The sequence below is a fragment of the Tubulanus polymorphus genome, chromosome 4, assembly GCF_964204645.1.
Source record: "Tubulanus polymorphus chromosome 4, tnTubPoly1.2, whole genome shotgun sequence".
NCBI classification, from domain to species: Eukaryota; Metazoa; Nemertea; class Palaeonemertea; order Tubulaniformes; family Tubulanidae; genus Tubulanus; species Tubulanus polymorphus.
In genome coordinates, this window is record NC_134028.1 from 15773716 (window position 1) to 15800802 (window position 27087).

The following is a 27087-nucleotide window of genomic DNA, read 5'->3' on the forward strand; positions in this document are numbered from 1 at the left end:
TAGACGGAATCCAGTTATTTTGGGAAGTTTTGAAGACGCTTCAATGGATTGTCTTGATATTTGGGTTACACATGTATCTACCCTAGACACATCTTCAGCCCAAAAACTGGCCCTGCCAGAATCCAGATGGCCAACTGGCAGCCATTGTTGTTCGCCAAAATCAACACTTTTTTCACATTTTTGAACTTTTTGAGGGAAATTTTGATGTTTTATAGGCCTACCTGAGACAGGTATTTTTGATCAGCCAATTATGACGCAATTGGCGGCCATCTTGGTGTCATCAGTACTCATTCGTAGGTGGGAAAAAGTTTTTCCACATTATATTGATACCTAAGCGTATTTTTTGTTACCACAATCGATTAGAAACTTGTAGCTCATAACTTCACGGAGAACCTTAGTGTCAGTGGTATATCGCTAACGCGACCCCTGATACTAAGTCGCGGAAGCCATATACGCGGTGACTTTAAATTCTTTTTAATTCAACTCTAATTATATCATCACTACTCAGCTCTCATTCAACCGATTTAAAAAAATAAACCATCATTGCAAACCTCTGATCTTTCTTGTTCTTACTGTTGTATTTATTTAGTCATTTTGTCATCGTATTTTGTGTATGAAACGATTTTTCATGACTTGTCAAATATCCACGAGTCGTGCAGAGCGGTATCTATTGTTGTGTTGCTAAGATATTGATTTTTTTATGCGGGTGAGTCTCGCGAGGAACCGTTTTTTTAGTAAAACATTAGCGGTACTAAAATATTCATAGAGGCAATTTCCAGCCACTTGAACTTCAAATATATTCTTTAGAGTGTAAACAATGAAAAGATAACAACATAAGGTCAGTGCAGGTAGTTTATTTATTGAAATCGGATGAGTAGTTGCCGAGTACTGAGTGGTTAAAATGCCGACTGAGCGCCAGTCGGAAATTTCGACGTAAAATAACGACTACGTGACTGGGTGGGTGGTTCATGCGAGCTCTTTAGTATAGGCAGTATACGGAGCTCTGCGAACCGGCCATTCTCAGGACTGGGTGAACTCATAACGTGTTCTATGATTGTGGTGACTTTCAAGGTCATTGGTTTTTTTATATGGCCACCAGGGGGCGTTGAATAATACAATATCTTAGTATTTCTATATTATATTCGTATCAATGCATATTTTGTAACCACAATCAATTGCAAAGTTGTAGCTCATGACATCATCTATGATTGTGGCAAGTTTTAAGGCCATTAGTTATTCTATATGGTCACCAGGGGGCGTTGAATAGCAGAATAACTAAGTATTTTCTTATTATATTGGTACCTAGGCATATTTTGTCAAATCATCAATCAATTACAAAGTTATAGTTCGTGACATGTTCTATGATTGTGGTGAGTTTCAAGGTCATTGGGTGTTGAATATGGTCACCAAGGGGCATTGAATAGTAGAATAACTTAGTATTTCCATTGGCAACGAGGTATATTTTGTTATCACAATCAATTACAAAATCGAAGCTGCTGACATGTTCGATGATTGTGGTGTGTTTCAAGGTCATTGGTTTTTTTATATGTCCACCAGGGGGCGTTGAATAATACAATATCTTAGAATTTCTATATTATAGGCCTATTCGTATCAATGCATATTTTATAACCACAATCAATCGCAAAGTTGTAGCTCATGACATCATCTATGATTGTGGCAAGTTTTATGGCCATTAGTTATTCTATATGGTCACCAGGGGGCTTTGAATAGTAGAATAATTAAGTATTTCCTTATTATATTGGTACCTAGGCATATTTTGTCAAATCATCAATCATCAATCAATTACAAAGTTATAGTTCGTGACATGTTCTATGATTGTGGTGAGTTTCAAGGTCATTGGTTGTTGAATATGGTCACCAAGGGGCATTGAATAGCAGAATAACTTAGTATTTCCATATTAAATTGGTAACGAGGCATATTTTGTTATCGCAATCAATTACAAAATCAAAGCTGCTGACATGTTCTATGATTGTGGTGTGTTTCAAGGTCATTGGTTTTGTATGTGGTCACCAGGGGGTGTTCAATATTGAAATTGTTAGATTGTTGAGCATTTGGAACCACTTCCCAAGTGGGCATGGTGTCCCTGGACCCCTAGTTTAGTATGCAGTGGATATTTTACCGTCTACGGCTGAGTATTTATTTATGCTATTTTACTGTACGTCGTCGCTGATTGGCTGATTTACACCGCACATGGGCACAGAGGTACGCGACTTTGAAAATTCTAGGAAAGTGTGGAGACAAGAGTTAGAGAAAATAAAGCGAGACTCGAAGCCCGGGCCAGTTACTAGCGCAGGTCTGCATCATGCTACTTGACCACCAAGCTCGCTGAAAACCAACCGAATGTTTTAACTATCTAAAGTACCTGACCTTACCCCTAATCCTATCCCTAGGGGTAAAACGGAACCCTCTGGACCCTCTTCTCACCATCTCGACACTAACCCTATCGAATCCCTTACCCTAAACCCAATATAATTATTTTATTGTTGCTTTTAGTTAATAAGTTAATAATACTATAGGCCTATATATAGGCCTAGTAATGATGTACGGTAAAATAGTGGAAGTTACTTTGCCGTATACAGTTAAATATCCACTTCGTTTTTAGTATTTACCACAGGCACTCTCCGATGGGCTTGGGATAAAATTCCTGGGGTATTTGATAGTGTATCTGTGTTTTGATTGGTTATTCTGTAGTAAATGATCAGGCCTTAAAATTGGGAAAATCAGACTTGCAGCTAGTCTGAATACCAGTTGTCGTTACAGGTTCCCTACAACGTCTCACGATAAAGTATCATATATGGGTCCTCCTTATCACCGAGATGACGTTATTTACCGAGATCAACCGAGATGGCTTGAAATATAACATATTTATTTATTCCTTATCTATTATAACACTTGAAATCATGTTATATCAGTAATAAATACCTTCCAGAGTCATATTTTTCAATGTTATTTATCAATGTCAGTCCAAGTTCAAGTCCGAATCCGTAATTTACACTCCTATCATGCAATAGCCATTACCTGCCAAAATATAATAGTCGTTCATGGGTTCAAGATCGCTTTAAGTGCTCGGAAAACGCTTTTAATTTCTACCTCCTAAATTGTTTCGCGCCTTCGGCCTGCGCCGTCAGCATGTTCGCGTGTGTAACTCAAGAAAAAAACCGTGGATTTCAAAGGTCGGTGTTCTCATCTCTGTACTTAGTCAGTAACCTGTCCGTGGTTTAGTTTCACGATCAGATATTTTCAAAAACCACAGTCAGGAATGGGAAGGTCACTTTTGTATGCAATCTTCGTCGGCCAATTTGACTGACGAGTAATTTGCCTGGCATTTCATTGTCTCTTAAGATATCCGTCTAATTTTTGTTGTAATCGATGCACAACAGATTCGTAGTTTGTCTGATACCTATAACACCTCACCTGACGATCTTAATCCATGTGCAAATCGGCCGTAAAGTGAGAGTAAATTTCCGTCGAGTCAACAGCTGCCATTTTGAAAATTACTGGAGGGTGCTGGCAACTGTTGACTGAGGCCAGGACAACAGCACAAACTATCGAAGCGAAACAACGAAATTGAAAAAATTAATAAATCAACACTTATTCACATTTTTCTTTTACCAGAATTTATTATTTCATTATTTATTGTAGAAAACACGAAGATTTGAAATATAAGTTGAAAAACCATCAAAAATAAAAATTGTCTTTTCGTCTTGGAAGTTTTATATAAATCCTTGTATATAGGTATGTAGAATCCTTGTATGTAGGTCCCCTTGTCTTATCATGCCACATGTGCAATACAGAGAAATGGCGGCCAATGGCGAAATTTGTGGAGAAATTAATTAATTTCTTAAAATAATGTTGATTAATCACTCGAAACATACATAAAATTGGATTATTTCGAAAGGTACCTGTGTTAGTTTGTGAATTAAGCCATTAATTGTGGACTGAAGTGAATAGAAAGTATATTTTTGAAGTGTTACTTTTTTCAACCGTGTTTTAGCCCTTGTCATCCCTAACGTTGGTATAAGCCCATCCGATTATAAAAAGCTTACCACCAACGATTAGGTAACTAACTACTCTGTACTAAAAAGTGACTTGTGCCGACTGGAACCGACAGGAGCCGACTGGAAACCTACTGGAGCTCGAATTGAAAATAAAGCCGTTTTTATTTATGATACGCGCGTATGCCGACGGCAAATTTTCCTTTTATTTAACCAACGCGCCTAATCCGCGTATACAAATCGTCGCATTTATTTAACATACTTGCATACACGCGTATCATACGCAACCAACTCGTTGTTTTAGACGCGTTGCTGTCGCATTAAGCAAGATGGCGGATCCGGTGCGCGTGAGGTACGTTGTTAAAGAAACAAATTATTTTGTAAATAAGATGTTGAAATCATGAGATACGTTTCTGAAAGTTGTTCACGTGTGTTGTACTTGTACATTTATTACGGCAGTAATGATCTAAAAATCTCACCAGTGACGTATTCTTGGTGAAAGCGGTTTAGTGTGTAGTCGATCCTGTCTGTGTTATAGTGTATGTACTGTGTAGGCCTACCACAGGCACCCACAAGGACTCATCTCGTTTGACAGTGCCGTGGAGGTCACCAATTCCCAAATTATTACTGAATTGGCGACTTCAATCAACCAATCAATCATCTTTTTTTATGATACTTCAGTGAAGGCATACGTTTCTTACTTTTTACAGTACATGTAGTGGAACTGCTAGCTGTGTTTCTGACGATAAGAGTTTTACAGTCACATTGGATATGGGTGATGCCCTTGCGACATTCACGGTGGACAGGGCCACATAGGCCTATGTGGCAGTAGTGGAAAATAATGGTAGGTAGGCCTGTTTTCGTCATTACTTGCAATTCTTCTTTCATTCCAGATCTATCTCATTTGAATCTCATTCATGTCATGTGAATGATAATAATAGCAATATTTGTTAGGCTTATTCATATTTCATTTATGATGGTACATGAAAATTTATTTGTATTTTTTGTTTTTTGTAGATGAGGAAGAAATAAAAAAGCTCAAGGACGCTTATCATAGACAGTCAGGTCGATCAATTGCAATTGTTGAAAGTAAATCAAATGCCAAAGGTGTGTGGTCTTCAATATACAATATACCTTTATTGTGTTCTCAATAATTTGATGTTTTTTTGGAATCAAATGGATCTTAAAAAGTCTTGAACCTAAATGTAATACTTTGATGATTTTGGGCTATGTGACCTGCAAGGGGTGGATGAAATCGGTTGTATTTATTTTCAGAGAAAATTTTGAATAATAGATAAACTCTGTTTTATGATTTCTATAATTCATTTTTCAGCTGATGCAATGTCACGTGCTGCCGTGTTGTGCCTTATTGATCTTTATAGTAAAAATGCAACGAAGATGGCTGATAAAAAAACTGAAAAAAAAAGTATGGAATGATATTGCCACAGAAATGAAAAAGCAGGGACATTTTTTTGAGTGGCTTCATCTAAAGAATAAATTTAGTAATCTTCTGCGTTACTATCGGAGCGTAAAAGACCACAACAACAAAACTGGCAGAGAACCCAAAACATGTCCATATTTTAAGGAGTTGGACAATATTTTTGGTTCGAAACAAAACACCCATCCAGATGTCATTTTGGATTCATTTTCGGATGAACCAAATGATAGAGGATCTTCTACTGACACCGAAAATGATCTTTTTGATAGTTTGCTTGCTTCTTATAAACGTAAAAGTGTCCAAACACCAAAGAAATCAAAAGTATTGAAATCACTCGAAAGTTTCCATCAACAGAAATTGGAGGAAAATGAGAAATTATCTCATCAAATGGAAACGCAACATCAACAGATGATGGAGATTGAAAAACAAAAATTAGAGGGCACCAGAGGTGAAAAAATTAGACCTCCTTCTAGTAGATAAATTCTAAAAAAGAGAAAGTGAAATAGGACCAAATATCAGTTTTGTATTTTAATGCAGATGTTAGCATTTTATGAATTTTATTTTCAGTGCAAGCGTAAGCATTTTGTTGATTAAATTTTCTGCTCAAGTGATCTCTAGATTTTTAAATTTTTATATATATTTTATCTGTATATTATATGGGACGACCGATTGTCTTTCAAACACAATGCAGGTTCATCTTGGCTAGAAACAAGAAAAATAGAGTTGATTTGAGTAATTCGATGTAGTAAAATTCAGTCTTTTAGGTTCTATCCTTAAAATCATGGTCCCTTTGTTGACAGCTATTAGCCTCAATCCGTCCATTTGTAGTTTCTTTCGTGGCCGTATATTTACTGAGAGGATCATCATTCCTGGGATCCAGGAAGCAAGGGTAGATTTGGTGTGTTAAGGGAGAGGAATCTAATTTAGTCTTGAGCTGCTTCATATTCTGTACTACATGCAGCTAATTACATACAATACATGTATCAATGAAAAATATACCCCGCAATCAAATTTAGATCTGGATTTAGGTATAGATGGAGAGCTCATCACTTAACCTGGGATTATTTTCCCCGTTTTCAACACGCTGTAATCAGTAGATTCTCCTCGAACCTAAAATGCATTCAACTTGACAAGTCATTAATTTTTTTCCTGTCTCCTATGTTTTCTATAGAACCCTTGAACTCGAAACCCATTTAAACGAATGATTTTGTAATCAGCTTTTCCCATTCAATTTGAGCTGACCAGAGTCTACTGTATTACTGCAAGTCTCCACCACATGCAAAATGGAAAAGAAAATCTGTGTAATCTGGAAGAGAGCATTGTATTTTCATACATTGTATCATATTCATTATACACAGCTGAAAAATTATTTTGGATCTCACATCTTACAGAAACACGTACGCATTGATTTTTGAAATCTTTCGAACCTACTCGAATGCTTCTAGGATTACTGCAATTGCACGACGTTTAGCAATGGCTGATGGAAGAGGTTCATTTCCATGAGTAACATTATCATCATCGATTTGCGCTTCATCACCTTCATTTAAATAATCTTCTACAGACTCACTTACTAAACAGATATTGTGCAAGACAAAACAACTTATGCCCAAAAATGTCAATTTTGGCCCGAATTCTGAGTCCTGTAGCTTCCTACTGGTTTACCATTTCTCATTGCAATTTGTGATGGGTATTCTTTGGAAAAGGGTGTTTTATACCTGAGACAAGTATTTTTGATCAGCCAATTATGACGCAATTGGCAGCCATCTTGGTGTCATCAGTACGCATTTGTAGGTGGGAAAAAGTTTTTCGACATTATATTGAAACCTAAGCATATTTTGTTACGACAATGAATTAGAAAGTTGTAGTTCATAAGGTGCTCTATGATTGTGGTGAGTTTCAAGTTTGTTGGTTTTGTATCTGGCTACCAGGGGGCGTTGAATAATACAATACAAAGCTGGTAGGTGCGGGAACTCCGCAGAACTTACTCCCTCTTGCCCTGCCATGTTGCGTTTCCCTGTTCCAGATGACAAAACTTCTTGATGTGGCCCCTGGCGTTACAGCCATGACAATGAATCAGTCAGTTGAGCCACTTGTACTTTCAGCTTTTCCAACTCAGAATTACCGCCAGATTTCTCAGAGACACTTTTCACAAAGAAACGACCACCTGCTTGGCGGTCGGCTTCTAACTTATGCCCTTCTAACTCGACAGCTAGAGTGACCAGATCGTCGAGTGTTTTACTCTTGCTCATGAACAATTTCATTCTAAGCTCACTGTCGTCTAGAGCATCGAGGAAATGAGTGCGCAACAATCTGTCTTTTTGGAACATGTCTTTGCCAGGATATGCTTGGTTACCTAGCGTAATCAAGGCTTGCTCTTACTCTCTCAAACTGTCATTTCTCTTCCTGTGCCTGTTCCGCAATTCGGCCAAAGATTGCTCAGACTGGTGACTAGCACCAAACCTATTTTGTAACGCCTGGACAAAATATGTGAAATCTCTCTGATCGGAACAAGGTAGAGAACAGGCAAGCTTCCTAGCAGCACCCTTTAGATGTGTAAACATGATAGCAGCCCTCATGGACTCATTCCATTGATTTATTTCTGCTGCTATACAAAACACCTGGAAATAATCATCCCATGCACCGTCTCCACTAAAACACTCAGGGTCGACAGCCCTAAACTTCGGTCTCACTTCTAAGAAATCTCCTCTATCTGCAGTACCTAGAGACGACCCAACAGACTTGGCCGATGCACTGCCAGCTGGACACCTCGCTCCACTCACAGAGTGATGTCTACTGACGGCGATCGACTATCCTCTTCCATGGCTACTGGCCTACCGCTGGCTCCTACAGCCACATCGCCGGCTTCCTGGGCACTCTTGTTAACTTGAATGTATATTTCGACATCAGCCACACAGGAATGAGGAGGACCTTCACTGATATACTTAAGCGAATGTAAATATACATGTTTATCTGAAGAACAGACAAAACAGTTGTCAACGTAAGAACAATACGATACAATTAAACCTCTCTTATTTACTGATACAGAGACTGAGCGTTCACTACTATAAGCATACATGCGATTTAAGGGAAAGAAAGTGATCGGTTGAGCGAGAATGAGGACACTATCCCACCGCTGCCACCATGTGTAACGTTTTACGTGTTCTAGCATTTTGCCTAGTGTGAATGTACATGTACCCGTTATAATTGTTGAAACAACTCTTTCATAAAAGTCACTAACGTGATATCTGAAATGTATATCTATGTAAATGTATGTATGGTGAGTTCGTATTTTCTGGACGATCACTGGAGTTATACAGATGAATCCTCTTCTCTTACGAATGTCTCCTCTCCTCTTACGAATGAATCCTCTCCTTTTTTTCGGAAAACAGAGAATGAAAATCGGTATTGTACACAATTGGGTATTAAAAGTTAATGCTTTAGGCAATATAGGCGACGTTACAAGCGTCCTCCTGCGTCCACATAACTATGGTGAGTATAGGTAAGAAGGGGTAGTTGTACCTCCACAGGAAAAAGATAGTGCTCAACATTCCGAAGACGGAAGTGCGAAAATCCCCGACTAAACCCAGGTGTGCGGCTCCCGGAACTCCCAGGGCTTGAGATGAGAAAAGTTACCACACACGGCATCACGTCTCGGGTTATTGGCCACTCAACCCACCATGATACGCGGTAACCAGCGGGTGCCTACCCCAGACCCGAAATCACCCTACCTCATTCTTTAAGGGAATCAGGCCTCAACACTCATCCCTCCTACTGGCGTGACAGCATGTCCAACGCCACAGGATACAAAGCTGACGAACCTTTCATCGTACATGGAAGGACCTCGGGGCCTTACCTGGTGATCCTCTACTGCCGAGTCCGCAACACACCTGCTCAATCACAGTCCAGAAGAATTCAAGTTTATCTTGTTGTTTTATACACTCTTATTGAATGATGACGTAGAGTTGATGGATGGCAAAGCCTGGCAGTGATCCAGATAAAATAGTTGCAGTTGTTAGAAAGGAGAGAATTTTCGAGGATTTTGCTCATTTCACAGAATATTCAACGAAAGAAGATATATCTGAGTTTAACACATGTCAAGTCACATATTTTTGTAATATATTTTCACAGAGCTCTAGGCATTTACACAACTGATATTTTCGTGGTTTTCACTCATAGAGAAGTGGTACTATATTATATCTAGATAAGAAGATGGCACAGATAGAACTCCAATCTCCTACCCAGTCACTTTCTTTTGTGGATGCATCTATATTATATAGTTTTAATCTAATTCAACCAAAATCAACGTAAATAACCACATGTTTAAAGGCAAATGAATCGATGTACACTTAATTTTCGTTGAAAATACACTGTAAAGTCTATTCACAACGAGTTGACGTGCGGCTTATTGACCACAGAGGTATCAGTTTACAGTAGTGAACTCTGTTGCAGAGTGCATGCTGAGCCAGTTAAGTGGCTTGTTGCTATGGTTTTGTACACAAATTCAGCAAGAGTGAATAACTAGCAAGATTTCACAAGACATGCTGTCTTAGGAATATAGAAGAATTCAAGTTTATCTTGTTGTTTTATACACTCTTATTGAATGATGACGTAGAGTTGATGGATGGCAAAGCCTGGCAGTGATCCAGATAAAATAGTTGCAGTTGTTAGAAAGGAGAGAATTTTCGAGGATTTTGCTCATTTCACAATATTCAACGAAAGAAGATATATCTGAGTTTAACACATGTCAAGTCACATATTTTTGTAATATATTTTCACAGAGCTCTAGGCATTTACACAACTGATATTTTCGTGGATTTCACTCATAGAGAAGTGGTTCTATATTATATCTAGATAAGAAGATGGTACAGATAGAACTCCAATCTTCTACACAGTCACTTTCTTTTGTGGATGCATCTATATTATATAGTTTGAATCTAATTCAGACGAAAAATCATCGCTGATATTTATGAATTTGTCAACCAAATCATTTGCATTTTAAACTGACTTGTGTAATATTAAAGAACTGAGTGGTTGGAGATGCAAGGTGTAGTTATTCACTCTTGGTGGAAGCTGGGCTACAGTGGGTCAGCACATCTGTGATGGATCATTTGTGTAGCAGCTATCTGACAGCTCACAGCAGTAGCTGCTCTTTGATGTGGAGAAAAAGCCGCACGTCAACTCGTGAATAGACTTCACGTAATAACGGGCTAATCGACTATAACTGTTCTCTGATGTATTCTTCCTCTACCGGCGGCTCATCTCTATCTACGTTGACACTAAACTGTGAGGCTCCCATCATCTCAACGGGGGCATATCAATGAGAATGAAGGAAATAACTCTCGACTTAATATACATGGACTTAGTTATCCCACACCGAAACTTTTGCGAAGCACGCAACTCCAGTGATCGTCCATAAAACATGAACTCACCATACACATACATTTTAGATATCACGATGGTGTCTTTTATGAGGGAGTTGTTTCAACAATTATAACGGGTACATGTACATTCACCCTAGGAAAAATGCTAGAAAGCGTAAAACATTACATATGGTCACCAAGGGGCATTGAATACTGAAACCGTTAGAATGTTGAGCATTTGAAACCACTTCCCAAGTGGGCTTGGTGTCTCTGGACCCCTAGTTACTAAGCGTTTTGACAACACATAGTTAAAATCATCAGTGCAAATGAGCTAAAATCTTTTGGAATCAACCAATAAGATCCCTGCTTATGACTTAGGGGTTGGTTTAGTGTATAGATTGGCATTTTAGTCGAAGAAAATAGAAATCGAAAAATACCCTTTTTTAAGAGCAAAATCACCACTTTAGAACCCAGAATAAGTGACGAATCTGTCATCAGGTTTCGAAAGGTATTATTATTATTATTCGCATTATTTTATTTCGTATCGGGGCTGAGCGATCGCTGCCGGAAAATTTGAAGTCTAAATTTAGCGTTGAAGCGAGCGATACAAAATGGTGATCAGCACTTATTGTTATTGGTTATTTGAGCCCTCCCCATTCGAACAAGCTTTCTTTCAGTACATTTGGATATAGGTATTGCTGAGAACACTGTATATGGTATGCACATTTTTGCTCAATTTCCGTTTTTGTTGCTGGGGACTCGATCATATGTAATGTACTTCATGGTTCAGTCCATTTGACATAAAAACAATTTTGTATGAATATTTTTATCATCAGTCCTTCAATATTGGGTGGATGTCGAGTTCATCAAACAACAATTGAGTTGGTGAGCTAGGAGGTTATATCCAATTGATTGACAGGTGCATAAGTGGTGACATTTAAAAAAAAATGATTCCTTGTTCTTTTTTTTTGTAGGAGGGCAAGAATCTAAACCTCTTGACAGAATCACTTGAGAGAAGCAATAAAATGACAAAAAATATGACATCAGTTCTTCAATCCTTTGATCTTCGACTTCGAAAATTAGAAGAAAACATTACGCCTGTTTATTTGGAAACTGGGAATTTACAAAGAAGGCAAGAAAGTATCCTTTGCTCAAGTTTTCTCAGCTAAGTTCGTAGTATGCGCATAAACCATAATTGTTTATGTTTGAATGAAGAATTTTACACTGAAACACTTTATTTGACTTTTATTTGAAATAAGCATGGAAGCTTTGATACATAGCAGAACCCCGAAATTGACTCAAAGATAAGCTTGATTTAAAGTTCATTTTGTCAGAGATGTATTCGCGTACACATATTCATATAAAAGATTCTGTACAGGTTCCGTACAGGTTGTAGCACCATACTGAGTATGTGATTACGCATAACTTCGGTTTTAGACTTACGTACACTAAATTTTTAGACTTCTGAATATACTGGCAAATCTAACATCCCCACCCCCTAAATATTTAAAATGAACCTTTATTTCCTTAAATTTCCATCGGTTTTAACGAGATCGTTTACAACAGAATATCGGATAGAACAAAGTAAATTTTGTGTCCCAAGAGCAATTTTCATCGATTGCAACGTAATTCCACGAGGCCGTAGCAGAAATATTGTTCAGTCGAACCTGTGTGTAATAGTACAAAGCATTGTTTTATATACTGAACAACCCGCAGTTACTGACAACATAGTAATAACAATACATACACCTTATCTGTTCATATTTTCTACAACAGCGCCTCACAAACACGTACATTTGATTTGGCCACTAAAGCCAAAATACTTCAAAAAGTTGACAAAGGGACGAAAAAAGTGGATGTATGCAGAATGTTAATTTTGAAGGCTCTGAGCGGCTTATCGGACAGATAAACTAAAGCGATTGTTAGTCCAAATTACAATGAGAATGATGAAAATCTTCCGCGGAAACCCAGATTTCCGCGGTTGGGTGTGCATTTTTATCATTCTTGAGATTGATGTAGATCCGTTGAGAAAATGATGGGAGGGGTTAGGATCTCGGGGGAAAAGTTGAGAGTTAGATCGTAGCATACTTAAAGAACAGGCCGTAAAAGCTTCTCATAAAACCGGTGCTGTGATCTCTGAAATCTCTTTTAACAACATCATGGCGAAACACAGCTGTTGTCTAGACCGGCTGTACAGATCAATAATATATATACATGTAATACCACTGTGCGGGAAATCTAAATTTAGAATCTGTGGTCGCGCGCTTCAATTCATTCAACAAAGCATAGCCTACTTGCCAAGTGACGCTATTTCCGTGAATTCAAAACCTAGTAAGAGATACACGCTTTCCACTGCCAATATAGTACTGGCTTTCCCCAGTCACCTACATCACTGTAGTGTGTACAACATACTGACGGTATATATACAGCAGGATGGCGCAGGCTGGGCTGGATACTACATAACAAGTTAACGGTTTCAGGATGCTTTTATGGTCCAGTACTGGATAAAACTATCTCTGCCCACAGAAGTATCACAGAAATAATGGATCAAAAATAGTAGTACGAAAAAATGGCTCATTTTCATAGTAACTTCAAATTGTCACTCCATTCACGTAAAACATTAAGCCTAGCGCACATCGACAGTGCGATTGGAGACAACTAGTTGCAAGGCAGTTTTCGGCGCATGAGAGGAACTGGCTGGATACGATCAGTTGCTTGAACGTGTCGATGTGAGCGAGCTTACGATTGGTAAGCGTCGATCTATCTCCAGTTCCAGCCAGTTGCCCATGTTCTACTTTTGAGCAACTGGTTGTACTCAATCGCAGTCATATCCGTCGTTGTGCGCGCTCTGGATCTCGACTATCGACACGCACCATGCAGTTGCTGCAACTGACCGGTTATAACTAGATTTCGATGTGCGCGGGGTAATCGTTCGGTAGCAACTAGTTGTCTCCAATCGCAGTGTCGATGTGCGCTAGGCTTTAGAAACAGCTTAAAATGACTCAAAATAATGTTTCAATTATTCCCCACAACATAGCGTTGCCAGATTTCTGATCTAATGGTCCAAGAAGTTATTGCATTTCTCGTTAGTTATCTGGTAGATGAGAGCAGCTTAAACTATCGAGCAGACATTGGCAGTAAAGAATGGGGAACGGCCTCCTCTGAATAGATAGTATAAAATTATGTACTTCCGATTTATAAATATCATAGTGTTAGAATATCACTGTTATTCCAACTATCAGGAGCCATGGGATTAATTGGGATTAATTCTCAGCGTCAGAATATGTATTTCTAGAGCAGTGGAACGGCAGGCCTACTCGTGACTGAACCCCGTATAGGTAAGTTATGTGATTGTGCCGGAATGGCTTTACTAAAGTTAAAACCACTTCGTGATGACACGAAAAACTATTTCATGATGACACGAAACATCAAACGGTAAACGGTAGGCAACCACCATGATACGATATCACCAATAAAGATAGATCATTTTACTCAATTATTCCAGAGTTGTTTATTGGAGGAAAATATCATTGTTAAGTACGGCGAGAACAACCATCTTGTGTCATCAATCAGTTGACTGACAGTTTATTGTGAAATTCCATCGGTTCGGCTGTATTCTAAGATAAGTTTTCACTTTGAGATGCTCTGTCGGCCTTCTGCGCACTCACGAGGCGGTAACTCACTCGGCAGATAGATAGATTCACTTTGTAATGCGTGCCCGGAAAAATAACTCTTATCTTAACAATGATTAGATTTATACTTTGTGTGTCGTAAATTGCAACGTTGCGATGGTTATTTGCGACTGTTGTAGTTTTTTGGAATTGAATCGAGCGGCCTCAGTAGCTCAGTGAGATAAGACGTGATGCTGTTGAATCCACTACCAGTGCTGAGTGACGAGAAGTGGGTTCGAATCCTTCGTTTTCGTTGGTCCAACTACAAGAAAGAAGCACGCATTAGTTAAAGGAGTTCAATGCAATCATGACATGAATTTCCAGGAGTCATTTCAAAAGATGAATCAAAAAAGCAAAACTTACCTTTGGTAGTGTTTTCATCATCATCGTCATCATCATCATCTAAATTTGTGTCCAATAGGCCTACAAGTTCTTCAGCGACCTCCAAGGAGAAATCCAACGTTTGTCCCAATTCTAATTTTCCTTTTTGCCCTGTTCCTTCTTCCTTTAATATTGACTGATGGCTGGTCATGCCAGGGGAAAATGTGAAGTACTGCCATTTTCTTGATTCTCCATTGTAATCTGTCAGTGCCTGAATTAAAAAAAAACAATAAATTTCAATTACATGTACAACAAAAATAGTGAGACAAACATCCAGGTGTAGCCCCTTCAAATCTATGTCAGCTTATTTGGACTACAAAGTAATCTATAACATTCATTCAAAGGAGATTAAGCATTAAACAGATATGTCCAATGATTTATGGCAGCATAGGTGGTATAATTTGTCAACAGATTCAATTTATGTTCGATACATGGCGCTGTTGGTAACTCAGCTGCTAAGGCAGCCGCATTCCGTATATAATCCCTAAATTTCAAGACATGACCACTGCCGTTGAAACTTCTAAAGGCAATCTACATATTGAATATCAAATTAAAAAGTGTTTTATCGATGGCTTTTATGTGTTTCGTGAATGATGATCATTTTCCGGATTCTAGAACATAAGAAAATGAAAATTTATATAGGTCCAAATAGTTTTAGCAGTTTCTGAGTCACAGTCAACAGAATTGGATCTAGAATAAGTGTATGAATAGTCTTTCAAAAAGTTATCATGATCACACTGAGTACTCTGCCTGGCGAGCGTTGCCCATGTAATCATCAGCATTGAAATGACGATAGCAAAACTACCGATCAGTGTTTTTGCCACGTGTGACAGCTTTTATCCAAGTTCTTGATTCAATAACGATTTGTATGGAGCAAAGACACTTCCAATTTTTATAAGACCGAGTTGATCATCAGCGCCACCAGCGGAGAAAACGGCGTTGCAGCTCCCCCATTACTAGCGGAAAGTTTCAGTTCATGCAAATCTTTGAGAAAACAAGCATAACTTTTAAAATTAAGACAGTATTGAATTCTAAATTACATTTCAGCACAAGTGGTGACATGTATAATTGTAATTGATACGGTTAGCTACATTGACCCAGCCTGCCTGGCGAGGCGTGAGTTGTTCCTTTTCCCAAACTGGAACTTACAATTATCTCGTCGAAGTCTCAAGGTCCATTCGTTTTCGTTTAGTTCTGAACGCATTTGACACTCTGAATTTTGGTCATCCATGAAAGTTTCACACAGGAGTAATATGGCGATTTTGCAATTTGATTTTTTACAAGTTTTACAATACTGTGTATATTTAAATGAATTATGTTAAGATTCCTTGGGTTTCATAGTGAATTATATCATGCGCTTCAATGTATGGACAGCTATTGGTGAAAATATTTAAGTCTTTGTCAATTACGTGGGAAAGATCGAAATTTTCATCTGTTGAAATGGTTTCCAGTCTTGTCATAAAATTTGTATTGCCTAAACACATGAACGGACAGATAAGGTTACAGTGGACAGATACACAATGGTAGTGTTATGAAGTAGTATGAATACGTGAAATGAGAGGAGTAAATGCACACACATAATAAACTATAGACACTTATGGGTAATCGCCAACTTGTATATGGCTGTTATTTTGAGTGTGTCTTCAAAATATGGGAAAATGTATTATGATTTACTAGTTGATATTACAATGATGTCCAATGGCATGAAACCTTTTCATGCCACATTGCAGACTGAATGAGAAATACTCAATACCTCAATACGAGATATGAGAAATACTCAATACGAGCCAAAATAAATTTCATTTTGAGAGTAAATAAATAATCTTGCATGGTATGTATCCAACCAGAGATTTGTTAACAAGCTATCTAATGCTTATTTAAATCATTTTTGAACAAATAAATGGTGGATAGAAAGTAGACCCCACTTACTTACTCATTCGTTTATAAGCAGACTCATGACGATACATAGTGATTTGGAAATATTTGGTATCAAAGTTTATAGGTGTTCGCGCACTGCTAAAAGAATAAATAATTTATATCCGATTATATTTCCACAAACCAGGAGTAAGTTCGATTTTAATTCCAAACGCCCTGTAGAACACCGTTCTAGGATACGATTACCAACAAACGGTAGAAAAAAAATCCAAGTTCACAATAAGATGTTGATATTCTATTGTCTACACGCACAGTCAGATCTATACACTTGATTCAAACAAACGTGAAGTTAGCTTGACGTTCAGTCCAGACGATTTGTCCTCTTCGTATAAACAGCCTTTGTAGAACCTAACCTTATTGAATTCACCTGATGATTTCATGCGATTCTTCAGTTTGATTAGGTCTGGTAATATGTCATCACACATGTAATAATTTAGCTTTTTTCAGCGAGTTTGAATTTCTTAGCCATGACTTAAATCTTGGTTTTCCTGGCATTTGAAAGGCACAATCATTGATCTAGGGTCTTCTTGAACTTGAGCTGCTTCGCCCGATTGCTTTGGTTTCGCCTGTCGGTTCATCCGGTGTGCGACATCAATGTCGTTAATCGTAATCTCAAGCATTTCTAGATCTTTTTTTTTTCACTGCTAAGATTTCTTCTTTACAATTCTCAACAGTTTTTTTGGGGCATCTTTGCAGTCAGATATTCTCACGACGCGAATACTGTTCTAGATCGATGGTTTTACGTTTTACATTATTCATTTCTTGCTCGAGTATAGTTATTTTGCTGTTCAAATCGCTATTTTGTGTTTTCAGAGAGGAATTACTAGTTTCAAGGATTTCCATTTTACTGTTGAGGTCACGGTTTTTTCGATTCTAAATCTGATATTCTTTTATCAAATCGGTATAAGTGTTGGTCGAGTAACTTGTTTGTTTTGTTGGTCGAGAGATTTTGTTACGGTGGTCAACAGTTTATCATGGAAATCAGATGCCTGTTTTTCCATATCAAGTTTAAATGCCTGCATAGCAGAATTTATAGTTTCAAAAATAACTTGATGAAAATCACTGTCACGGTCATCTGACCGGGATCTTTTTGCTCGTTTTTGCGAAACACACAGACTTTTTTTCCAAATTTGAAGATCAATGGTTTCCAACTTTTTGATCTCGTACCAAGAGTCAGCGACTTATCCTGCGTCAGATTTGCGCCAAAAGCTTCAGTTGGCATCTCATCCTAGGTATATGTACCATCATCGCACCCATAATGGTACATAACCACAGCATGATTAGGGGTGTCAAAATCAACTTCATTTTGATACTGTGGAGAGGTATGGGATTCCTCGATGTCCTTGGAACTCATTTTCAAGTGTTGTGACTGTTCATCGAATAATGATAGGTTTCAGCATGCCGTATATTTTTTGTCACATACCTTTTATATATAAAATGAGTCCTCAATGAAATGAGTTTAATCTACAGTAATCGCAATCGAATTCCCACATTTTGAGATTTAGTGGGAGCTTACAGTGAGACACACCCATAACTGGGGGCCATGTTGGAATCTCGCTTCATCACGCTTATGGGTGCGAATAAACTTCGAACGCTCCTACTAGGTACATAATGTTACTGCATGTATTTTACCATGTAGTCATCCAAATTAATCATCCTATTAATACATATGTGCATTCGATGTGCGCGCGCCAGACGCATTGAATTTGAACCGCGTTGTAACTAGTTTGATTCGCCTTCTAACGAAGAAAGAAAGCTCTGCCGTACTACGAAGTATGCACGCCTACATACTGAATTCAGACTTATGAGCTGTGATCACACGAGTTTATTAGCTCAGCCGCATTGTGGGACCTGGCCAGGGCCAAATCAAGGCATTGGTCAAATCATATCGATGAATGCTAACTGGTTTTGAAAGTGACTCGATCACTTAATTACTACATTGATAGTATCGAGTGAGTGGTTTTATGCGAGAGCACTCTCTAATTGCGTCTGATCCAAGCCTGGTCAAACTGGGAACCTAGCTTAATCCTCTCCGTGTGATCATGGCTTTTGTAGGTTCTGGAGGGAAGGGAAAGGTTTTGTCCGTAATGTTATATCATCACAAAAAAACGATGTGGCAGTGGAACAGGCAAACAGTGAAGACCAACGGGGAAAAGATTCTGGGTCCTGTTGTGTAACAAATCAAACAAAAAGTGAGGCTTAATTTCAAATAAGCTAATCCGTCTACAATGCGCAGTGAGTATGCTGAATCGATGCAGAACTCTCTACAGTTGTTCATTTGTCCATTTCAATTTAATGATCTCGATAAGTTTAGCACATGCGACTACAAGTCGGCTGCAGCATATAAAGGCCTACGTCTTCTAAGGTACATTCAACTTTAAGATTTTTGCATGAAAGGTTGATTCCCTATATTCTCTCTTGAGGTCATATATTTCATTTTTTGTGTATATCTCTTGACTGCCATAAATAGTGTGCAAATCAGTTTAGGGGCCTAGATCTGTTGGGTAAATAGAGCATTGTGATGATATCTACCATGTCGCGCATTATCCGCTTTCAATAGAACTCCCAGCTGTGCGATTATTACTAAACAATATGTTCGTACAAGTAACACTATTGGGAATGGTATAACCCAGTCTTGTTCGTCCTATCTGGTGGATTTTGAATTATCTGCAATTTGTCTTATTGTATTGGTACCTAGACGCATATTTTGTATCAATTGCAAACTTTTAGCTCATGGTATGATCCATCATTATAGTGATTAGGTCAATGGTTTTTGTATATTTTCTCCAGGGGACGTCGAATAACTGAATGAGCATGGTATTATCATGTGGTATTTCCATAAACTTTTGGCCTTTGCATGCTCTATGGTTATGGTGTCTTTGGTATTGGAAAATGTTCACGTGGGGGCAATGAATACTGTATTTTCCAGTGCACAAGTCGACCCGGTGTATAAGTCGAGGTCAAATTTTAAGTTTAAAAAGTTATATATAGTCTATATATAGTCGGTGTATGAGTCGAGTCCCTTCTTCACGTGTTTACATAAGTCACTTTTGAAAACAGTGCTATGGTCATTCTCATAGTAGTTGAGAGTCTTAACCACTGTTTGCGATTAATCATTGGGATCTGTTGTTTCTGATAGTATATTACCGGATTAGTGCTCATTGAATCCACGTGTTGGATGTAATGTGTATACATTGAATGCCACGCACCTGGGCCCGGTTCCATAGTCAGGGCTTAGACTTAAGACCTGGCTAAGACCAACTTAGTTATATAGCCAATCTAACAACTTAAGACCAGTCTTAAGGTTTAAGACCACTTTTGGACTTAAGTCTTAACTATGGAACTGGCCCCTGTAGTCTAGTATTAGACTGCTGTACACGTATTGATTATTGGCACACTGCCATAGCAGCGCGGCTCATATAAAATGCTGTTCAAGGATACACACGCGTGCTTTTCTTTCTCATTCGATTTTTAACATCAGTTAATTTGGAACCAATTTGGAGTGTAGCCTAAACATAAATTAATATTCTATATCATCATGGCAACCTTGAACTCTTAAACATCATCAGCTTAAACGTTATTGAAAGCGTATTCGGTGTAGTTTAAACGATATTGAAAGTGTATTCGGTGTATAAGTCGACCAACGTTTTTTTGACATGATTTTTGGTCTCAAAAACTCCACTTATACATCGGAAAACACGGTCGCTCAATCATATAGTCTTTCCATATATAATGTAATAGCGTATATTTTTATTTCTCTGGAATTTTAGATTTTTTTTTCAAATTGACAAATTTGGACTCTGGATTTTCCGGATATTCAGAAATTTTTTTCAGCGCCGTTATCAAATACATGCATGCTTTTGTTGTTTGCGCATCCACTCCTTATATCACATCAGTCTTTAGCTGCTAAAAATCGCTGACTTCACAAGAATTGAGCGTGAATTTCATTGTTGTTGGCTATTTTATGGCCTCTGATGCTTAGATTAGTTAAGATTTAAAAAATTTTTGGGGGGAAACCCATAGTGGCTTTGTACCTTTGGTGCTCGCTTTGTTATTACAAAAATTTTCCATATCGTCATCGCTGTAGTGGTAACTTTGTATATTGGTACCCACGCATATTTAGTAACGAAAATCAATTTCATGACAAGTTCTTTAATTATGGTGATTTTAGAATTAATTGATTTTGGTTCACCAGGGGATGTTGAATAGTGGAGTAACATGGTGTTTTTGTATATATGTGTGGCTTATGCATAGGCCTTTTTTTTAACCATTATCAATTGAAATAAGAGGTAGACACCTTTTTTGATGTTTATTTATTTGATATATGGTGAACACAGCTCTACAACTGTTGTTGTTAGGCTCAAAAGCTTTATAAGTCTGTTAACATACAGTAAGCAGTTTACTTATTCCTTATGTCACTTGTTTAGAGAGTTCCTTTACACAGTTCAGATATTGAAAAAACAATGGTGAATTTGGATCATGTCATTGGGTTGTACCATATTGCTAAGGATTCGGAAAAATCCGTAAGGGATGGGTAAGTAATGAATATTCTACCTATTGCATTCATTGTTATTGAGGCATTGACCATTGAGGTTGCCCAGGACCCAGTTCCACACAGTGAGTTAGATTTAACTCTGATGAGTAAAAGTTCGTTTATTTTCAATTAGTTAACTCAGAGTTAAAGGGCAAATATGCCATAAAATTGTACTTTCCGTGATTTCTTAACCAGAGGAAACTTTAAAGTATATATTTAATGACCTGAGATCCATCTGATCGAAAAAAAGTATCGGAAAAGGTATCTCTAATTAGCCGTAAATTAGTCATTTATTTATCCTTCACTCTGTCAGTATAGTTCAGATACTACCCGCAGTGACGCTATATATGATATTATCTATGACAATCAACACAAGCACGTGTGCGCTAGTACGCGTTGCCTATGTATAATCGATAAAATAGACATCATTTGTTCACTGTATTCATAGACCTACAGCGCTACTCACTTAAGATTATCATGTCATAAACAACGGTAGCAACACTATACAAATGTTAAGAGGTAATTACTTCAAATTACTCCCAAAAGAATAAAATACTGCATGAAATGTCTAGTGAAATGACTAGATGACTAGAGCGTTTGTCAGAGATGACGTCAGAAACGCGCACCTGCTTACATAAACGAAAAGGCCAAAACAAAATATATGTGTGGTTACTATCTCCTGCAATTTATTTTCATTTGGGTTGGTAGGTAGGAAATTTGTTTAATTTTTTCAAAAACATTTCATTGGAAAATGAATGGGGAAGCACATTAATGTGGTAAACTGGGATAACTTTAAGTACAACTGAAATGACTCTAATTTCCTACTATGGCCAACGGAAGTGATGTTTCAGTTTGCTGTCACCTCAAAAGTATGTGAATGGTGTGTTTCATTACTTATTCATTATTTTCAGTCATATAATAAGCAACGCTAACAAACCGAAGAACCATCACCAACAAGTAAAAACATAAATCATCATCACCCTTGTTTCCCTCTTATCAATATTTAAATGTTGAAGCTGAAGAAATTTGTAAAACTCTTCCAGGTTGTATTCTTCCTAGTTCTCCAAATGTTTATAAAGAAAGTATCTTAGTTATCAATAGGACTATTGCATGTTGAATTCAAGCCTCGGACAATGTAAAAAATATAAGCCTTATTACAAGCAACGCAACCAGAGACTAGACATAACAGACATGATTTATGGTAGCATTAAGAGTAAAATCTAGCAACTGCTTCAATTCATGTTCAATAGATGGCGCTAGTAGTAGTTCAGCTGTCAAAATATATTAGCTCACGAGGCAGTGACATTCCGATGATAATCCCGAGATTTCGAGACATAAAGATTGCAATCCAAACTTCTAAAGGCAATCGTCAACTTAGATATTGATTAGAAAAACATTTTATTGATGACTTTCATCTATTTTGTGCATTATCAGCATTTTTCGGATGTTAATACATAAACGATGAAAAACAATGAAATAATGAACATTTTCATGTGGGACCCAGCCATCTACATGGGCAGGTGACTAAACTGATACCTTGGCCAATACCTTATTTCCGTAGGCCTCTTTTTCATGCATTTGAGGTCAGGGAAAGATATTCATCGATGAAGTATTCAATGAAGGGGAGCACTCATCAATTACGGTACCACAAAAATGATTATGTCCAAATGATTAGTGGTGAGTTTATATTGTTTAAAAAACTTTGAAACAGTATGAAAATATATTGTACACGCTAGTATTGCAAAGCGCAGTGTGTTTGTTTGTGTGTGTGTGTATAGGCCTTCACAGGCCTAGTAGTAGTAAAATTAATACTGTAAGCTTATACACTATTGTCACCACACGTGTGTATGTTTTAAACCTACGTTAGAATATTGATTGCACGCTTTTCCATTTGTAAAGCGTGTACATTGTCAATCCGCAAAACACAGGTTAATAATTCTATAAAACTAATACCAAACATTTAGAATGCTACATGTTCAAAATGGTAACTCCAGAATTTTTGATGACGAAAAATAAGTCAATAAAATAAAATAACTCGGCGGTAATTAATTTGAATCGGTCGAGAGACCGTAACCACACATATATTTTGTATTGACCTAACAGTGAGCACATGCTGAAACTGCCGATTTAAAAGTCGTATTTCTCAAGAATGGCTGACCTTAAATTCAAACCAGTTTCATATTTGATATTTGTGAATACATCACATTTGAAAATGAATTTTGCACAATATTCTACATGTATTTTGATGGGATTTGCTCTTTAAAACATAACTCGGAACTGTGGAACTGGACCCTGTTCTTTTGCATGACATTACATGTTTGAGGTTCTAGTCATCCCTTTTACTATTCATTTCAGTCCAAGTAATGGTCTTGAAGAATATTTGTCCAGCATGGAGAAAATTCAACAGGCTTTTGATTATTTTATGAAGAATAGCCCTGGGAGTCCAGAATTATCAACTGTGGTATGTTCCTATTGTAGAAGGGCGGTTCAGGGGCATGGAAGAAATTGTTTTGGGGATCATTTGTGGAAAATAGATATTGTAAACATAAAATGTGGCATATACTCACTAATCTTGATGAAACATTCTATCTCAGTGTTGAAAGTTGAAACAGTAATACAACAAAATCCCAAAATACATATGTATATCTATATATTATATATATTTGTACATGTATCTACCCTAGACACATCAACAGCCCAAAAACCGGCCCTCTCACATTCAAGATGGCCGACTGGCAGCCATTGTTGTTTCAGCACTTTTTACACATTTTTGAATTTTTCGAGTATTTCCTCATTATATTGGTACCTATATGTCACCCTGATCAATTGCAAAGTTGTAGCTCATAACATTTTCTATGATTTAAGTGAATTTCGAGGTCAAATTAAATACTCGTTGAATACTATAATTACTTAGTATTTCCATATTATATTGGTAACTAGGCATAGTTTGTTATCGCAATCAATAACAAAATCGTAGCTGCTGACATGTTCTATGATTGTGGTGAGTTTCAAGGTCATTGGTTTTGTATATGGCCACCATGGGGCATTGAAAAATTCAATAGCTTTGTATTTCCATATTATATTCGTACATATGCATATTTTATTACCACTATCAATTGGAAAGTTCTAGCTCATGACATGGTCTATAATTGTGGTGAGATTCAAGGTCATTGGTTTTTGTATATGGCCACCAGGGAGGGTTGAACAATATCAATATATATGATTGAACTTGATAAATGCTATTGAAGCGGTTGAAAACAGCTAGGAAAAAAGATTGAAAGCTCGAAATAATTATTTTTGACTTGAAATGAAAAAATATGGCTTGCAACGCTTGATTATGACAAATTTCCTTCTTCAAGAGAATTTTTTCGATGATATCGCAGACAGAATACGTTCTTGAGTCATTTCTATGCGTGTCTCATGTCTTATGCATCCATAAAGAAATTAATTGAATTGCATTGGATCGCAAAACTCGCATGCACTGCGAATTGTGGTGAAACCTACCTACCTAACTTATCCCAAAAATTTAAGTCGGTGTTACGGCAAACAGACGATTAATTTGGGATGGCCTTATCCAAATCTTGATTGATATAAATATCTAAGCTGGGAAATGCTGGAAATCATTGTGATAAACGGGTTTCAACTCCAACAGAATCGTATCAATGAGGTTCCACTGTAAAATGAATCAAAATTTTACCTCTTGTTTAATGTTTTCATATGAGTTGTTAAAAATAGCTGTTAAAAATAAGCTGTTAAAAATAGGCAAATTGGCTGCGACTATCAAAAATTCCGACGTGCTTAAAAACAGCTTGAAAATGGTATGAATCTAGCTTGAAATGGCTTGAATTTCACCTGGGCTTGAGACAATGAACCCTGTTTAATATATAAAAGATAAGGTAGATGACGAAGCGTGAGCGTATAGGAAAAACTTGACTGGCATTCGGATGGCAATACTAGGTCACATATTATATTTGTACCTAGGCATATTTTGTTACCGCAATAAATTGCAAAATTCTCATTCATGGCATATGATCCTATGATCGAGGTGAGTTTCAAGGTCATCAGCATTTGTATATAGTCATCAGGGGAGCGTTGAATAGTGCAATAACTAAGTATTTCCATATTTTATTGGTACCTAGGCATATTTTGTTACCTCAATCAATTGCAAAGTTGTAGCTCATAACATGTTCTATGATTGTAGTAAGTTTCACGGTGTTTTTTTGCATATGGTCACCAGATGGCATTGCATTGTACGATAACTTAGCATTTCCATATGATATTGGTTCCTATGCGTGTTTTGTAACCACAATCAATAGCAAAGTTGTAGCTCTTGACATATTCTATCACTGTGGTGAGTTTCAAGGTCATTGGGTTTTGTATATGATGAACCCCTTGTTATTCTGATTTATTCCAGAATAACCACTCAAAACACATACATTATCAATGGCCCCAGGAACTGTATCCTAATCCCATCGGCGAATGCCTGTGGTTTGAACCTGCCAGGTTGAAAAGTCAACCTACGTGTGCTGTTTTTGATAAACATTGAAACCTAGGGACAAGCTGACCAATCAGCACATGTTTCAAACTATACCTGTAAACATTGTGTCAGAATCCCAATCACTACGTTTTGTGGTCCAAGTACCAAAGTTCAAGGTGACTACCGGTCATTCATGTGAAACCTTGCGAACGTCATTCCAGAAGAACCGTTCATAGCAGGACCATGATATTACATAGTATGATTACCCCTAGGGAGAGGATGTGCCCTATTGACTTTGGGGACAAAGGTCAAGGTCACTAGATATCATTCATATGAAACCTTGCAAACACGATCCAAGAAGAACCATTGATAACAGAACAATGCTATTTCATAGTATGATTACCCCTAGGGAGAGGATGTGCATTAGTGATTTTGGAGTTCTAGGGTCAAAGGTCAAGGTTGGTAGACGTCTTTTGCCTAAAACCCTGTAAACTCAATTCTCAAATAACCATTCATAGCAGGAAAATGATATTTTATAGTATGGTTATCTCTGGATACACTCATCATTTTTCTATACCAAAGATTAGTGTCTTCGGGGGTCATTCATTCCCTACTGGCTATCACGGGGGACATAGATACGTAGTATCGAATTGCCTTGTTGTCTCCTGTCTGTATATTCTGTTCTATTCTATTGCAGTTCCAGACATTATTATTTCAGACATTATTATTTAGCCATCAGGATGGAGTTCATATTAAGCAGGACTGCATATATACATTCTGAAATCTTTATTTGTTGAACGAAAATACATTTTCAATTTTAAAGAGTCATCTTCTTGATGTTGGGAGAAAGAGCATAGAAAAAGAATTCAAAAACCTCCTTGCACGACATAGTAAACCAGTTATGCCAACTGTTGTTCTGAATTTGATTGACAATGAACAGGATGAAGGTTAGTATGAATTTCACATTCAATGTCATGTCCTGCATTTTTGTTTGTATTCAATTTTGAATTGGTGTAGATCAAAATATGAAACAAAGGATTTATCTTTACATTGTGTTCGTTATACTGTATAATGATCCTTTGTGGTTATTTATTGCTTGTAAATATCCAGTCTCTGATGGGCTCCATCATGCTGATTGGTCAGTTTGACTGATACAGTTGAATTAGCAAAGTTACTGGACCTTAGAAACCCTCAGATTTTTTCTGCTGTAAAGCAGCGATAGCCTGACGATGATCTCTAGGGTGAGATCGAAACGTCGTGTCTTTTAAATATTTT

General features: G+C 37.4%; 1 protein-coding gene across 4 annotated transcripts in view; it reads left to right on the forward strand.

The window, feature by feature from the left end:
- The window catches only part of LOC141904778 (exocyst complex component 7-like), a 221742-nt gene that overhangs the window by 1298 nt on the left and 193357 nt on the right, over window positions 1–27087 (forward strand). For all 4 annotated transcript variants that reach the window (XM_074793438.1, XM_074793437.1, XM_074793435.1 and 1 more), the window contains exons 2-5: window positions 11789–11954; window positions 21251–21335; window positions 23691–23796; window positions 26636–26759. In XM_074793438.1, coding sequence (XP_074649539.1) covers window positions 11789–11954; window positions 21251–21335; window positions 23691–23796; window positions 26636–26759 — 481 coding nt within the window. The remainder of the gene's footprint in view (window positions 1–11788; window positions 11955–21250; window positions 21336–23690; window positions 23797–26635; window positions 26760–27087) is intronic.